The sequence below is a fragment of the Aedes albopictus genome, chromosome 1 (assembly GCF_035046485.1).
Source record: "Aedes albopictus strain Foshan chromosome 1, AalbF5, whole genome shotgun sequence".
NCBI classification, from domain to species: Eukaryota; Metazoa; Arthropoda; class Insecta; order Diptera; family Culicidae; genus Aedes; species Aedes albopictus.
This window is the reverse complement of record NC_085136.1, coordinates 295,951,939-295,969,288: the sequence shown is the minus strand read 5'-3', so window position 1 is coordinate 295,969,288 and position 17,350 is coordinate 295,951,939. Positions and strand designations below refer to the sequence as shown.

At 43.2% G+C, this 17,350-nt stretch overlaps 2 protein-coding genes across 2 annotated transcripts; both read right to left on the bottom strand.

Annotated features, from left to right (window-relative positions):
- Window positions 1–4,195: 4,195 nt before the first annotated feature.
- LOC134285712 (uncharacterized protein K02A2.6-like) lies at window positions 4,196–6,211 on the bottom strand. Its single transcript, XM_062847029.1, has 2 exons — window positions 5,740–6,211; window positions 4,196–5,683 (listed from the first exon to the last, which is right to left on the bottom strand). Exons 1-2 carry the CDS (start codon window positions 5,749–5,751, stop codon window positions 4,538–4,540), a joined length of 1,158 nt encoding a protein of 385 aa, XP_062703013.1. The 5' UTR covers window positions 5,752–6,211; the 3' UTR covers window positions 4,196–4,537.
- Window positions 6,212–7,595: 1,384 nt separating this feature from the next.
- LOC134291975 (uncharacterized) lies at window positions 7,596–9,513 on the bottom strand. The gene is made up of 3 exons (XM_062860559.1): window positions 9,208–9,513; window positions 7,811–9,132; window positions 7,596–7,721 (listed from the first exon to the last, which is right to left on the bottom strand). The coding sequence occupies exons 2-3, from the start codon at window positions 9,104–9,106 to the stop codon at window positions 7,596–7,598; spliced, it is 1,422 nt and encodes a 473-aa protein (XP_062716543.1). The 5' UTR covers window positions 9,107–9,132; window positions 9,208–9,513.
- Window positions 9,514–17,350: the final 7,837 nt, after the last annotated feature.

The window sequence follows — 17,350 nt, the reverse complement described above, 5'->3', positions numbered from 1 at the left end:
TCCCAGAGCGTAGATCTGGTCGATTCGAGATTTACAGCCTCGTAGTCGGGCAACTAGTTTGTTGAAGATCGGTGCTAGCTGTTCTGGGGTAAACAGCGCTTTTGGGTCTTTGTCAGGAGCTGGCTCGGTCTCCTGTTGCTGTTGTAGGCCTGGTGGAGCAGTTACCCATGTTGATGTCGATCTCGGCTCAGGACCGGGAGCCATACCAGCGTTCATCGCCGGTCGTACTGGATCCAGAACCGGAAAGTTTGCCTCGGTGAAAGCCGGTGGAGCGTTCCTCCTCTTCGGCTGGTTGGATGTGGATGCCTTCTTGCGGATTGCAATAAACTCGGCGCGCTTCGGACACGCCTTCGAACTCGCCAGATGTCCTCCTTCACAGTTGGCGCATTTTGGTTCGTTGTTGTTGCAGCGATTTTCGGTGTGGTAGCCACCGCAGTCCACACATCGTCGTGCCATTCGGCAGTTTCTGATGCCATGGCCGAACCGCTGGCATCTCATACATTGAGTCACCTCACGGTGCACCGGCTTGTACCGCTCCCAGGAGATTTCGAAGTCGTCAAAGGTTTTGACCTTCTGCAGCTCCTTCAACGTGGCGGACCCACGAGTGAGGTGAATGAGGTAGGGTTGGTCGCGAAACTTAAGGGTGGTATCGCGACGGATGATTTTGTGAACCACGATTGGCTTCAGTCCATTTTCGATGAGGTCCAACCTCAGTTTCTCGGTGTCCATATCCTCGAGTCCACGAAGCACCACTTTCATCGGCCTCGTCGCTGGATCGTCATGCGTGTAGTGCTCGATCCAGTTCGGCTCCATTAAGTACTGCGTAGCCCGATGGTAGCAGTCTTTGGAATTAAAGATGAGCTTGACTCCCCCAGTGCAAAGCCGGAAATTGCACGTCGCAGGTTCGTCACGCTCGAACAACAACGGACGCAGCAACGCCGGGTCCTTGTTCGGTACGAAAATTGGCGGGCACTTCTCCTTCCGCGGAAGCTTCTCGAGAGCCGGCTGGTCACCGGTCATATCGTCCTCCAATGAGTGGTAGGTGTTTTTCTGGAGTAGGTTTACCTCCTCATTCAGCGGGTTACCGCCTGGATCCGTCTTCTTCTTCTTCTTCGTCCGGTTGGTTGAAGGAGAACGGTTTGCAGCGTGCTTCGATGCACCGCCTTGCTGGGCTCCAACTTCTTTCTTGGAGCGCTAAGGTGGTTTCGCGGCCGAGTCGGCCGCCGGATCACCCATGCTGGGGATTGAAGCGCGAAAGAAACTCGCCACCAAGGAAAATTGCTTTGCACCTGAGACGAGACCGGACAACTGGCTTCTTATTATTCTTCTTCTCTTCCAATATGTTTTCTGTATATTTTCATTTCGCTTCGTTCGTCGCTCGGGCCAGTGTTGCCAAAAGTTTTGTTTCGCTTTTTATTTCACATTTTTTACGTTAAATATCATTTTATAATTTTTCGGTAAAGTGAGAGATAGGACAGATAGTATAAACATACGGAGATCCCATGAATGTCGTCACTTTTTTGGGATGACAGAGGTGCTTTGCGGTAATGCGAATGAAAACAGATTCCGTAAAATGAAATATATAGCTATGTTTCAATGTACGATCGCGCTATGAACGTACACCATCTGTTTTTTTTAATAAAGAATTCTAGATTGAGTTTGAATAAGGCGTCGTACTTAAATTATGTAACGCTCTACGGGGTGGGGTCAAACATGGTCGTTTTAGCGTTACGTAATAAATAAATTCTGCCTAAGACGAAGGTAATATGATCGATTCTGTCCTCTTCAAATTGAAGAGACAAGTTCTTGTTATTTTTTTGTGAAAATATCTTAAATTGAAAATCTGAAATTTAACGGCATATTCATAGAATGAAATAAAAAACTCATGTAAGCATAAATTCAACTCTTACACTGATTTTTTTCATCATTCATTACGATTGCAATTAAACCAATTTAGCGCGATGCTGCAATGAACTCAAAAGTTGTCAAACCACTGCATCTGGACAATACAAAGTTTACCGGAACAGCTAATATTGAAAAAAGATACACATTTTTTTCAAAATAATCAAGAACGTGTTGATAAATAGTGCCGCAGCCATAACCTGAGTCATAACTGCATAGATTCGAAAAATCTAACCAGGTGTTTAATTTTTAACTGGTGCTGACATTCATAGTTCGCCAGCAAGTTTCAGCTCGATTACTCAACTGAAAATAAAGCGACATTATGTCAAAGACGTCAAAGTTGACCGTTCCGTGTAAAACTTATCTTTTTCTGTTATATTTCTGATGTCATCACCATTCAAAATTTGTATACAATAACCCTTGTTTTGGATAGCCTTTTTTGCTCAATAATAACCATGAATTAATGATGTTTTACTCTCTGAATGGAAAATAAAATGATATTGAAACCGACTCGATTGAAACAAATAATCAAACAAACAAACGAACGCAAACGAACGAAACCCACGGCGTCTGAACAGCTGACGCCACACCTGCGGCAGATCAGTATTTTCAATTGCTTTTGACAACACTGCCCACACGTGCTCGGGTGCGGTCGGGTGGTGGTTTCAATTCTGTGCTTTTTTTTATTGGCATAAAATCAACCAATCAGCAGCTGGTCCGTTTTGGCCCCATATCGAGCTACGGTATTGACCGGTCTCGTTTCAGCTTTGCACAAGCTTAGCACAGACGTCCGAACACATCAAGTGTCAGTTGTCGAATGACAATCTCTGTATCTGTTGCCGTCATTTTATAAGCCACAGAGCCGATCTGTCATGTTGCGGTTGCTAACGGTGTTGTTAACCCGGGTTGCCGTTGTACCATTGGTGACTGCGATCGTACAAACATCTTTGTTGAAAGCGCTGGACGCGAACACCCACTAAGATTCCTCATACACCCCCTGGATTGCCTCTGGAAACACCTTGAAAACCTACTGAAACGCTCCTGAACACTGTGAGACCATCTGAGACCCCTGTCACCCTAAAAAACGCCTCAATCCCCTGAGACCGACTAAAACATCCCTGATCTGATAGGGTATCGCGCCACTTGGGCGGTGGCTTCTATATTCGTCTGTTTTCTACTATAACTTAGTTAATTTTGAACCAATTGACTTGAAATGTTGTACACGGGTAGATACTATACCTATCTCACCACATTCCAAAGTTGTGTCAATTGGTTCAAATTTGACTGAGTTATAGTGGGAAACAGACGAATATAGAAGCCACCGCCCAAGTGGCGCGATTCCCTACCTCCTGAAATCCTCTGAGAACCCTTGAAACGTCTCTGAAAAGCTCCTGAGACACCCCTCAAATACATCTGACAACCCCTCAAATCACCTTGAGACCTACACACCGACCTCGGTAATATTTTACCGAAATCTCAAAAGTTAAGTTTTATTTACCGGTAAAATTCGGTAAAGCTGGCAACATTTTCCGAACTTCGTTAGAGTTTGACAGATAAAAAACGACCGACTAATTCTTTATTACACCAACGAACCTAACCTCAAAATGACTGACAATTATCAGGTCATTTTGACAGATGTAACATGAGCATGAAAAGGACGGCAACAACATCGATAAAGTAGACTATTATCTGTCTCTTTCGTGCATTAGTGTGGTCTGTCAAAATGACCTGTGAATTGTCAAGCATTTTCATGGCTAGCTTTGTTGGTGTAATGAAGAATTGGCAAAATTATCCCTCTACGACTGGCTTTTTAGTCCGGATGAATTGTAAGCGGGGTGATTCTATTCTATCCTTATAGGGGTAAAAAATACCAAATACGATTAACTGTGTACTGGCCCAACCTTGAGACGCCCTGAAACACTGGGACCACCCTTAATTTCCCAAGAGTATCCCCTGGTATCCCGTGAAACATATCTGAGACACCATGAAACCAAATCACCCCTGTGCAGCTTGTAATTCCATCGGGAAATCACCCATTGCGAATGTCAACACACTCGCCGGTTCGGATGTACGTCTTACCTTGCCAACTATTCGACTCCTCTGTGTGATGCGGTGCGTGGGACATCGACGACGTGGGCGACTATAGACTGTAGAGTGACACACACACTCAGTGTCGTATTGCCTCACACATCCCCCTTTCTCTCTCTCATAAAAACTGCGAAGAATCTATGAAAACTTCAAAAAAACGGCATGAGAGCATAGCAAGCCTCGACACATAGATTTAACACTCGACATTGCTACCTTGAGAACAACCACATGCCAATTTTCATGATGAAAACTTAGTAGCCCATGAAGATTTCTACATGACAGTCCAATTTTCCCCAAGAATCTCAAGCAATAAGACGTATCCAGTTCAACTGAAGAAAACTTGAGGAAGTACAAGCAATAAGAAACTCAAAAATCAATCAATCAAAATGATCACAGTATGTATTTAAGATGTAGCAAAAGAGGATTTCATTGAACATTCGATATTTTCTCCATCGTCTTTCAAGATTGTTCTACCGTTTGAGTGTAGTCGGCCAAATACGCTGGTGGCCGCTTGGTCCTATCGGGTCGTCCACTAACTTCGGTACCATCACGGCACGGAACCTGGACGAGCTTCGGATATCCTTGGCGGCACCGTACGTCGCCACTGCTGAACCTTTTTTGTTTGAGAGACGTGGCGCTTGAGTTGATGACCCTCCGGATCACAGAGGACCAAACTGCCGTTATCTTCCTGCAGCACGGTGAAACGCTTCGTATCGAATCTGCTGTCGCCTTTTCCCCTGGAAGGACGCTCCACGATGACGGTATCACCTGGTTTTATTTCGCACGGTTTGGCTCCCCGCCGGGGGTCCTCTCGTTCCTTCGATGCCACTTTAGCTTCTCGATCATTTGCATCCAAAGACTGTTCATCATATTCGGCCTTTCCGTAGTTGATGAGTGGCAATCCACGTTTTATCTTACGACCGGTCATGATTTCTTCTGGAGCCAGTTTAGTAATGCTATGTTCTGCTGCATTGTATGCTTGAACAGCAGCTTCTAGTTCCTTCTTGTAACTAGTTCCTGAAGACAGTGCGGCGGACATAGCTTTATTAACCACCTTCATAAAGCCTTCTACCAGGCCGTTTTGTTGCGGGTAGAATGGGGTCGAAAAAATCGTTTGTATTCCACGTTCAGAGCAGTAACAAGCGTAGTCCTCACCGTTAAATGGTAGCCCATTATCGGACTTCATTGCTCTTGGGATTCCTTCCCTCTCGAAAACAGTGTCTAACACTGCTCTGGTGTGTTCAAATTTAGTAGACTTTACCGGTCGTGCTATTGCATACCTGGAACGAAGATCTATGATAACTAAGATCGAGATCCCTCCAAGTTTAACATAAGGCCCATTGAAGTCAAGAGCCACTGTCTCCCAGACGCCCTTTGGGGCGAATTTCCTGCGCATCGGGGGTGGTCTTTCCGGTCGCCCATTGACTGCACAAACGGCACAGGATTTTACCCACTTTTCGGCATCACCTGGCATGCCAGGCCACCAAACACGCCTACGTAGGATACTTTTCAACTTTGCTTCCAGTGGATGTCCCACGTGAGCGATCTCAAGCGTTTTTTCTCGGAGTGCTTGAGGAATAACGGCACAACCGTTTTTCGACAGTATTCCATCGTTGAACCTAAGCTCGGTCGCAACGGATTTGTATTTCAACAAATCTCTGGGCCATTTTTGAGTTTCCATAGCTTGAACAACCTATTTTCAAAAGAAAGTTCCAATAATGAGGACATTAAAGAAATAAATAGATTTACCTGCATCAGCATTTCGTCTCGCTTTGTGAATTCACGAATTTCTTCTTCTGTCAGGAATTCGATGCTACCTGATTGTAATGCGCAGACTTCCCATGGGCTTACTTCTTCGTTAAACTCGTCATCATTACCTCAATACAGTCGCGATGATGGATCCGCAATGTTATCCAATCCTCTGACGTATTCAATTTCATAGTCATAGGGACTAAGACGAAGAGCCCAACCGTCAGCTCTTGCTAGTGCGCGTTTGGATTCTTCACGCGATCTGTTCAGGATGAAGGTTATTCCTTGAGCGTCCGTCCGCAAAATAAATGTCGACCAAGTAGAAAATAGGAGAAATGCTCCACTGCCCAAACGGCGCTAAGCGCCTCTCGCTGATTCTGGGCGTACTTTTTCTCGGTCGCTGATAGTGACTTTGAGGCAAAGCTGATGATACGAGGCTTTCCTTCGCTGTTCTCTTGAATCAACACCGCACCTAATGGGGCTGTCCATAAACCACGTGGTCATTTTTTTGGGACTTTTCAACCCCCCCGCCGTGGTCATTAATCCATACAAAATTTTTTATTTGTCCATACAAAATGGTCATTGGCCGAACCCCCCCCCCCCCTCCCCCTCATGACCACGTGGTTTATGGACAGCCCCAATGCGCTAGGAGACGCATCGGTATACAAGAACGTTCGGTCTGTTTCCGAGAAGAAACCCAACGACAACGTTGAATCAATAATCCGCTGCTTCAAGAGTTCGAAAGCGTTTTCCTGCTCTTTACCCCAACACCATTTCTGTGCAGTTGCCACTGACCACAATGGAACGCATATCTCCGCAAAGTTCTTAATGTACGGGCCAATGAACGATGCGAGGCCGAGAAAACTCCGAAGCTCAGACGACGTGGTTGGGTGTCGGAATGTTTGAATGTCCTTCACCTTTGATGCTTCAATATTAAAGCCTTTTTCGCTGAGCTCATGTCCCAGAAAGTTGAGGTGCGTGCGGTCGAACTCGCATTTCATGGTGTTCAGCGTTAGGTTATTCGACCTCAAAACTTGCAGGACTTGAGCAACAGTCTTCCTCAGCTCCTCAATAGTTTCTGCGAATAATAGGACGTCGTCGATATATATGATTTTATTCTTCACGTCCTTAAGGATTCTCGACATCTCGCGCTGAAACACCTCAGGCGCGCAGTTCACGCCAAACATCAATCGTGTGAAGCGATACATTCCGGTCTCGGATAAGAATGTGGTCAGCTCTCGTGATTCTTCGCTAAGCTCGAGGTGATAGAAAGCATCCGATAAGTCGAGTTTGGTGAAAAACTTCGCGCCGTGCAACTTCACCTTCATCTCGTCGATGAGCGGCAGACGAAAATACTCGCGCTGTATGGCCTTATTCGGTGCCTTCATATTTACCACAAGGCGAAAGTCATTTTTTCCTTTCGGAACGGCAGACATGCCGCTGATCCATTGCGGCGCGGTAACGACTTTCTCTATGATGCCTCTGGCTTCCATCTGTTCCAATCGCAAACGAGCTCCTTCACGATATGCAGCTGGAATGTTGTAGTACGCGTTACGTACTGGAGGTACACTAGGGTCAACGCTGAACTTAATTTTTACACCAGGCATTTTTGGGAACACAGAGGTGTTTTCGCAAGCATTCACCATGTCCCCGACTTTTAACAAACCCATGTCGCTAGCGGTAACTCTGCCTAACAATGACCTTCTACCCTCCTCAACTACGAGAAAATCTGCTGTGACCGTTGGTTTATGGGATCCAAGTCCAATCACTTCTACTGTAGCTCTGAAACTGCATTTCACCAACATAGGTTTCTCTGTCGCATAAGCGTGGAGATCGGTTCTTGGCAAAGGTGTGCTCTAGTCAAATGAAGCTGTTCCAATCACATTTACGTCTGCCCCAGAATCAATCATAAATTTGATCGGGCTCGACGAACCAATACGACAGTTCACCAGCACATCTTGGAGGGATAGAGCATTTACATGCTATAATGAAATATAAATATATGAAATGAAATCACATTTGAGACAGTTTATTTATTTTCTTTATTTATATTAACATCTTATTTCTTTACCTGTTCCGTACGGCTATCGTTCACAGCAGTTTCGAAGCCCTCGTCCTTGACCATGCTCAAGCGATCCTCTCGGCATGCCGCTGCAAAGTGGCCCCGCTGGCCACAAGCATTGCAATTCCTCCGCAATGCTGGGCATTCTTGACTCCCATGAGACTGCCTGAAACACCTGGAACATCTATTACGGCGGCTTACTCTGGACCGCTGCTGGAAATTGGGCACAAAATCGGATTTGAACCTCTTCGCTGAATCCCTTGCCGACTGATGGAACACTTGCTTTCGCTTGACCTGGCCTTCCGTTCTCTGGAACTTACCGCCACTAACGGCAAGGACGCTCGATTCACCCCCTGCAGCTGCCATTTCCTCTTGAAATGCCTCAGCTCTTGTGGCTGCATGGACTATCGTGTTGGCGTCGTGACCGTACGTGCGTGCTGCCTTCTTCAGCTCATGACTTCGAAGGCCTCTCAAAAGTTGATTTCGAACGAAGCGATCCAGATCCGCTGGACTGTAGCCACACAAGATCACCTTTTCCGTGAGACGCGCATAGAATTTAACTGCCGGTTCACCCTCCTCCTGGAACATCTTTGAAAAGTCTTCGTGCTCGGCTGCGGGATCCGTCATGGCTTTGAGATACTGGTCGATGTTCTCAACGAACTTGTTATAGTTGTTCACACCTTCTTCCTCACTCGGACGCAGTTTCGCCGCTCGTACAATACTTTTCAGTTCGTCGCCCATGGACAAGAGAAGAAGTTCAACACGTCGCTTTGGATCCCAGAGGTTCGAAAGAGAAGCCGCCGTCTCGAAATCTTCCAGAAAACGAGTCCACGCTTCCCACATTTTGGTTGCCGCCACATTCTTCGGGAAAGGCTTGATGTTGTCCCACCGGATGGAACTTCCACTGAAGGGCGGATTTGATGGCGGAACGGGCTTCGGATCAGTCGACGGGACGGATGGCGCTTCCGTTGATGCAACAGATGGGGCCAAGAACGGGATGCACGGTGAACTGACCTCTTCCGCTGAACTCTCCACGCGCGCAGCACGGGTGGCATCAAGGGTACCTTTTATCTTTTCGATTGCATTCTTGAGCTCTAATACCTTTGCTTCCAGATCTTTTTGGTAATCTTGCCCTGGAGTTGGAAGAGCAGCGTACCCATCATCCACATCTAGCTCGGCATCTGGATCCTCGACGCAAGGGGCACGAACAAACCTTCCAACTGATGCTGCTTCGTTATGGGATTCTGCTGAATCGCTTTCCGGACTGGATGGGGGCGCACAAACGTACCTTCCCGCGGAGAACATGATTCAGTTTTACTGCTACGTTTTCTCTAAAATCGGGGAAGAAGGGACAAATAAAGCTTTTTCTCTTTTGATGCTTCGTTTCCCTAAACATTAGACGTTACCTCGAAGAAACAAATCGTGAGTCAGGATTGAAAACAACCGAGGAACAATTCGTAGGACTTTTGACTTTTTTTTACTTGCTGAATGACTGTACTAATCGAGCCGAGCAACTTTTCGCAAGAAAACCTTCTAAGTTTATGATCACGGCCAATGGTATTGGTATTCGGAAAATCACTGATCCGCGGCTACACAAACTAGTACAAAATTATATTTCGTGGGCTATCCGGTAAATTTGCATTGGACTAGCACGCACACTAGCAGACACAAACAACCACGTTTTGCTATTTCGTTTTCCACTTGTCAAGTGGGGTCAATTCATGCATGCGCTTACACGGTAAAAATAATTATCACAAAATATGCATCGAAAGAAAAAAAAATGACAAAAGTAAATAAACTAAATAAAATGTTCAAGCTAGAACTAGTTTACTTAGCAAATACTTTTTCCATCGTGTTTGAGTAGAGTTCTGGTTCTTACTTCACACCCGTGAAGCAAAACGATGGTTAATTTTAAATTCTTTCTCAACCTAATACGTGAAGCGGTCCTCTCAACTCGGCAGATATGAATCCGTATAATCATTAATCGTGCGGTCCTCTCAACTCGCAAATAACACAAATTGCCTCTTTTATGTCGGTCCTCACAACTCGACATTTCCACGAAATCTCTAGCGGTCCTCTCAACTCGCACATTCCACAAACAAAACTTGTTTGCTTTACTGTGGCGGTCCTCACAACTCGCCATTCCTTACGAAGTCTTAAGCGGTCCTCAAAACTCGCCCATCTATTTTATGAGAATTGCTTTCCCTAGCGGTCCTCTCAACACGCTGTTTTGAAAATCCTTAGATAACGTTTGTGGTCCAAAACTAAAAAAAATATCTAAGCCCTGCTAAATTTGTAGTAGCTGTAATATCGGTGAATAATCTTTAGCGTGCGCCAAGCACTTTGACGTTCTCGAGTACTCCGACAGCTTCACAAACACATCTACAAAAAAAAAAGGCACACTATCCGTCGCACTAACACTTCTTGCTTGTGGGAACAAATATATCTGATGGTAGCCATCTTAGATCCGGAACAACTGACTCTTTTTGTTTTGACTATGCAATGGGTGATTTCCGACAATTTTCTTTTTTTATTTGATATTGCGAACTGCAACAAACCTGCCACGGTCGCCAAATGTGCAGCTTGTAATTCCATCGGGAAATCACCCATTGCGAATGTCAACACACTCGCCGGTTCGGATGTACGTCTTACCTTGCCAACTATTCGACTCCTCTGTGTGATGCGGTGCGTGGGACATCGACGACGTGGGCGACTATAGACTGTAGAGTGACACACACACTCAGTGTCGTATTGCCTCACACAACCCCTGACACGACACACCCTAAAACCCCCGGCCTTCCACTGAAACGCCTCAGAAATCCCTCCGAATTCCTTTGAGTCCCTCTAAAACAGCTCTGATTCCACCAAATCCCCCAAAATATTCTGAAATGCCTCTAAAAAGTTCTCGAAACCCACTGAGATCCCCTGAAACACCACTGAAATCCGCCTGATTTTCCCATTTGACCCCTTTGAACAGCTCTGAGACCCCCTCATGCCCCTTGAGAGCACCTGAAATTCACCTGCCATCCCACGAAACGCCCCTGAGACACCCTGAGAATCCCTAAAACACCCCTGACACTCCCCAAAACTTCCTATCCACCACTGAAATGCATCTGAAAGCCACTTGAAATCCTCTGAGGCCCTTTTGAACGTCCCTGACACTACCTGAAACCCCCTGAGATACCCTGAAACACGACTGAACAGTTCCTGAAACCTCCTGAGCAGATTTTTGAAAGGAGTGATGATTTCAAAAAAATCATCTGGCATCCCTGCTCCTGAGTTCCTGAGATAACCTGACCCCCAAATCATTACCTTAAATTCCTAGCAGAGGTTCTTCCGGATTGCTATCAGCATTTTTCCAAGATTCCAGAAATTCTTTCTTAAGAATCTTCCAGATCAGAATGCCTGGATTGTGACCGATACTGAAGTTTTTCACTTGCACCTTGAAGGATTTCTTTCCAGAATTTCTTTCATAGGCATAAACCTTCGCGAGATTTCACCCAGAGCTCCTTCTGCGTTTATCCATCAATTTCTATTCGATTTTTTTTTCAAAGTTTTCCTCCGATTTCTACAGGAGTTTCGCTAAGGATATTACTCAGAAGTCGCGCGATTTTACAAAAAGTTTCACTCAGGATTCCTCTTTAATCACTTCTCGAATTTTTTCCTGGTGTTTCTCCCGGGATTTTGTCATCAAGATCTGGATTTTTTTCACAAAGATTTAAGAACGATTTCTTCCCGAACTTTCACAACTTTTATTTTTAGGTTTTTAGGAGTCGGATGTCTGCATAAGTCCATGCCAGGAGTTCTCTCGGTACTACCTCCAGAGTCCTTCACATGTTTCCTGCCGAATTTGCTCCGGGAATTTCTCCACGAAACTACCGTGAACTTTTTTATAGCATTTCACCCAGGATATTTTTTAAAAGCTCTCGTGAGATTTTGTCTTGAAGTTACCATTAAGATTTCTACCGGTGATGCTCCCGGAATATCTCTCAAAGTTTTGCAAAACTTATCCTGGTGTTTTGCTAAAATTTATTCCAGAATCCATTCAGTGTTCCTTTTGGGGTTGCTACAAGAGCTATTGTTTGTATTTCTCATAAAGTTCTTGTGTGGAGAACTTGCATAGGCGTTAAAGTTCACGAACAATAAAAAGATTTTAAAAAATAATGGAATTCTTCCTATGGTTTATTCCAATAGGTTTTCCTCATAGTTGTTACCTAGATTTCTGGCTGTGATTATCCTGAGATTTAGCTTAGCATCCTTGAGATTTAGATGATCCCGGGATTCCTTTGGAAGTTCCTATTGCGATTTCTTTAACAAATACTGCGGGAGTGTTTGTCCGGGCTTTCCAGCAGCTTTTCTCGGAATACCTCCTGGGATGATAGGCTACGGAATTCCTTGTAATAAATTTCAAAAGATTTATTGGAATAATTCTCAGTGGATCCTCGAGAGTAACGTCAAGAAGAACTACTGGAGAAATAACGGGAGGAAGTTTTTATTTTTATTTATTTATTTGTCACCGTCTTCAGAAATACTGTACAGACTGATTATTGCTTATACTAAATTAAGTTCAATAAAACGATAAAAACAAGGACATCTTTGAAAAAAACTTTTGCGATTAACCTTGAGTGGAAATGTAAGGGAAGTTCCGGGATTAGCAACTGGAGAAATCAGACAAGAAACTCTAAGATAAACCAGAAAAATTCTTTATGAGAAATGTCAGGAAGAGCTTCTGCAGAAGTCTCCCAAAAATCCTGGGAAAAACTTTTTGGAAGTATTCTCGGAACACTACTAAGAATTTCCAAATAAACTTTGGGAGATTTTCCGGAAGGAATCCTCCTTGAACCCGTGGAAGAATTCCTGAAAAACATTCCCACAGAAACCTCCGAAAAAACTTCTGCAGAAATCCTAGGATAAATTCTGGTAAAAGTTCCAAAAACAACTTTCAAAAGTACCGGAAGGGATACCGGAAAATCTCGAAAGCAACTCTAGCAGCGAATTCTGGAAACCTCCTGGATCCTAGGAATCCGGAAAACCCCCTAGGAGAAACCTCTGAAGAGATTCAGAAAGAAACTCCGACAAACCTCCAGAAATTGAACAAAGAAAGACAGGATAAAGCTCTGGCAGTTTTGTTCTCTTCGTCATGGGGGTTTTATGAAACCTGTTGAACTCAGATTTGGCCTCAAATCCATCCCAACGAAGTTGAGTTATATGCCCAAATTTCAGGTAATTTGGCCCACAAAAAAAAACCATGACAAAGAGAACAAACCTGCCGATAATACCCTTGGTTACCCTAAATAAATAGCATAGAAAATAGCCCGTTTTGTTTTACACTAGACAAGGCTTTGCAGTTGTACCACATGAAGGCTTACTCAACTTCATCTAGCTGAAAAATCATGTGAAACGTCAAACGGAGTAACGTTTAGATTCGATGACATGTGTGGTTGCGCCAAGAGTTCCTTTACCACAGCTTCCAGCTGAAAAATGATCTATAGAAGGTTTCAAGCTGATGATTTGCGTATTTGCCAATATTACAAAGCGTACTGAATAAAAGCAGCTGTGTTATTGGTGGGGACTCTTATTCGATTGACACATCTTCCGGCAAGTCTTCCGGTTGTGTTGCAGTTATATATCCCGTTTACAGTTTGTTTTGGCTATAATGTTTACATCCGACAAACCATTACAGCTTCTAGCAGTAATGATATCGCATAACGAGCTTCAAAGTGCTGTTGTTTTGTGATTTCGGCAACTTTTCAAAGTGTACAGTGTAGTAGCAGCTGTTTTATTGGTGGGAACTCCTTTTCGGTTAGATTGAGTTTTCAAAAAATGTCCAATTAGCTGTAACTTTTCGAAAAGTGCATCAAATATTCTCAAATTTTCACTGTAAGTTGATCAACTATTTGTGTATCAGTGGACAAAATTTGGAAAAGATCGGACTATTATGCACGAAGTTATAAAGATTCTAAAAAAATGAATAATTATCTGATAGCCAACTTTGAGCTGTTATATCTACGGATTCAATAAACATAATGCAATGAAATTTTGACCATTTATGACTTATATAATGAACTTTGAAAAACTTTTGGCTTAACTATACATTCTTAACACGGAAGAAAATTATAACGATGAGATTATTTTTCTAATAAAACACCAAATTTCCTTAAATTTCAACATCGTTTTAAAATTCAAGATGCTACTTATAGTTCATTTAAATTCCCTCTGATTGTCTTGAATACAGATATGTTTTGAAAGAAAGTAGCAACATAGGCGGCAATTCATTGGAAAAGTAATGAGATTCATATTAAAAATAGTCCAATTTACTAAAAAATCATAAAATTAATGAAACCGCTATAACTTTTTCTGTTGTTAATAATTTCAAGTCGAGTCAAGCGTTTCTCAGAGCTCATTATAGAAGTCATAAATGGTCAAAATTTCGTTGCATTCGGCTCATTGAATTCGGAGATATAACAGCTCAAAGTTGGCTATCGGATAATTCTACCTTTTCCAAAATGCTTAAAACTTCATGCAGAATAGCCCGATCATTTCCAAATTTTGTTCACTGATACACAACTAGTTGAACAACAGTGAAAATTTGAGAACATTTGATGCACTTTTCGAAAAATTACAGGTAATGGAGATTGTTTTGAAAAGTGAAAATTTTGCCTGTCCCGATCATTGTGCACGGAAACAAATCTGATCCTATTTTTATGATTCACAAATCATAAAACATAAAGGTTTGTCATTTTATGAAATCATGATCACGAATCATAATTTCATAAACTGAGCAACTACTATCATGATTCGTTGCAACCATTTTTCTGAGCTCGAACTCATGACCATTATCCGAGCAACTAATATCATGATTCGTTGCAACCATTTTTATGAACTCGAACTCATGAAAATTTTCAAGCGTTACGCACACTCCGCACACCTGTCAAAACGTGGTCATTCAGTGTGTGGTATCGCTGGCGAATGGTGACAAAAGCCATTATTTAAATGGGAATATAGGTTTGAATAATTATTGTATTGTTCCTTTTTTGTGTTCTTAGTGGTCTAGCGTGGAATCGTGAAAACATTCTCCCAAAGAAACTGTAAGTAAAAAAAGTGCAGTAAATGTTTTCTTACGTTTTTTTTACTCATTCCTTAAGTCTATTGCACGCCATCGTTCTCGTTTCAGCTCCGTCCAATTCCGTTCCGGCTTCCTTTGGTCGAGTTCCGCCGTGAAACGACACCAGCCCCATCCCGACTACATCCCGACAGCGTCCGGTTACATTATTGTTCCGGCTCCGTTTAACGACACGTGAGTAAAAAAAACTCTTGAAAATGTCTTCTAAATGAGAGTGAAAAAATGATTTCTAAGTAACATTTGATTGCACGTCATCGTTCTCATTCCAGCTCAAACGGCTGCAGCTTTTAATCCTCGCCCGGATCCGTCCAATCCCGCAGCACCGTTCCAACCGCATCCATCCGTTCTCGTTTCCGCAGCATCAAACGACGCAGGCACCGTTCCGACAGTGTTCGATTCCTGTGTCGGCTCCGTTTAACGACACCGACTTTGCTCCAACTGCATACAGCCGGGCCTCTTAATCATTCGCCCCGTACCTATTGGACCCCGTTCCGGCTCCGTCAAACAACAGAATAGTACCGACCCTGTTCTGACTCCAAAAATTCCAAAAACTGTTTTAAATAAATGATACATCAACTAGAAAATCTATCAGATTCATAAGCGATGCGCACCTGAAACCATGATTCGAAATCTCCAAAGCATGATTTAGCTTCATGGCCCTAGAAAATCTGTCCGATTCATAAGCGATGCGCACCCGGAACCATGATTCGAAATATTTAAAACATGATTTAACTTCATGGTCCTAGAACATCTGTCAGATTCATAAGCGATGAGCACCCGAAACCATGACTCGAAATCTCCAAAACATGATTTAACTTCATGGTCCTATAAAATCTGTCAGATTCATAAGCGATGCGCACCCGAAACCATGATTCGAAACCTCCAAAGCATGATTTAGCTACATGGTCCTAGAAAATCTGTCAGATTCATAAGCGATGCGCACCCGGAACCATGATTCGAAATCTCCAAAACATGATTTAGCTTCATGGTCCTATAAAATCTGTCAGATTCATAAGCGATGCGCACCCGAAACCATGAGTTGAAATCTCCAAAACATGATTTAGCTTCATGGTCCTATAAAATCTGTCAGATTCATAAGCGATGCGCACCCGAAACCATGATTCGAAATCTCCAAAGCATGATTTAGCTTCATGGTCCTAGAAAATCTGTCAGATTCATTAGCGATGCGCACCCGAAACCATGAGTCGAAATCTCCAAAACATGATTTAGCTTCATGGTCCTATAAAATCTGACAGATTCATAAACGATGCGCACCCGGAACAATGATTCGAAATCTCAAAAATATGATTTAGCTTTATGATTTCAGGAAAAAAAATAACGCATTGGTAGCGTTACGAGACAATGGATCATACTATCATGATCATAAATCATGGTGTATTTTTATAAAACGAAAATGTACTAGGCTCATGAAAACATGAGTCGTTTTTATGATTTTTGGGAGCAGAATTTTACCCGTGTGTCTATCGCCTGTACCTACGATAAGCTATGTCATCACTAAGTCGCTCCCCAGGGCGTAGCATGCATGAAGTTCGCTTTGATTTTGCTCCTCAAATGGTAACCCTCATTTCCATAATAGCCTCATACTTACCCGCAATTTCACCTGTTTGCCCAAGTTCACAGAGCCAATGTGTAATTTACGACTCATTGCTGTTCATTTCAAGAGCTCACACATCTGATAATCAAACCACTTCCAATGACCATCCAGCCTGCTCTGCTAGGCTCTCTCGCTCGTTGTTTGCCTCTACGCGTTATTACTATTTCTGTGGCCGCGCCCCGGATGTTCTGCATCCCTGAATAACGTATGTCACGACGCACATTCCCAACCCCATCTGCCATCCATGGCAATATCCAGCAGGGAAAAAAGCCCGGTCAACCGATATCCAGCAGCCATCGTGATCGCCGGGTGACGTCCAATTACCAGCGCCGATATGCAAATACATAGGGTGGGGCGGGGCAAGATGGGTCACCTAAGGATGCATCACCATAACTTTGTAAATACAAATCGTATTGGTTTGTATTCGTCCGCTACTCTTCAATACACTAGTTAGCTATGCTAAAAGTCGATAAAAAGATCATTAAACACAAAATATGATGTTAAACAAGCAGTTTTAAAAAGTGATCGATTTTGCGCCGTGAAAAAAGGGCGGGGCAAGATGGGTCACCTTTTAAGTAATTCACATTTTCTCAACGAAAAACGTCAAAATATAAGATTTGTTCCGCATTCATGTATGCTCCATATCCATACTGAGTAAACAAGAGCTACTAGTAAACATTTTATAAATTTATTTGGAATATAAAAAACTTTACGATTCGAGTGGTCCTCAGGCGACTTGAAAATCGATGTTTTCACTAAAAAAATATCATAATTTTATGTTATAATTTTAAGCGTTCATTCCGCTTGATTG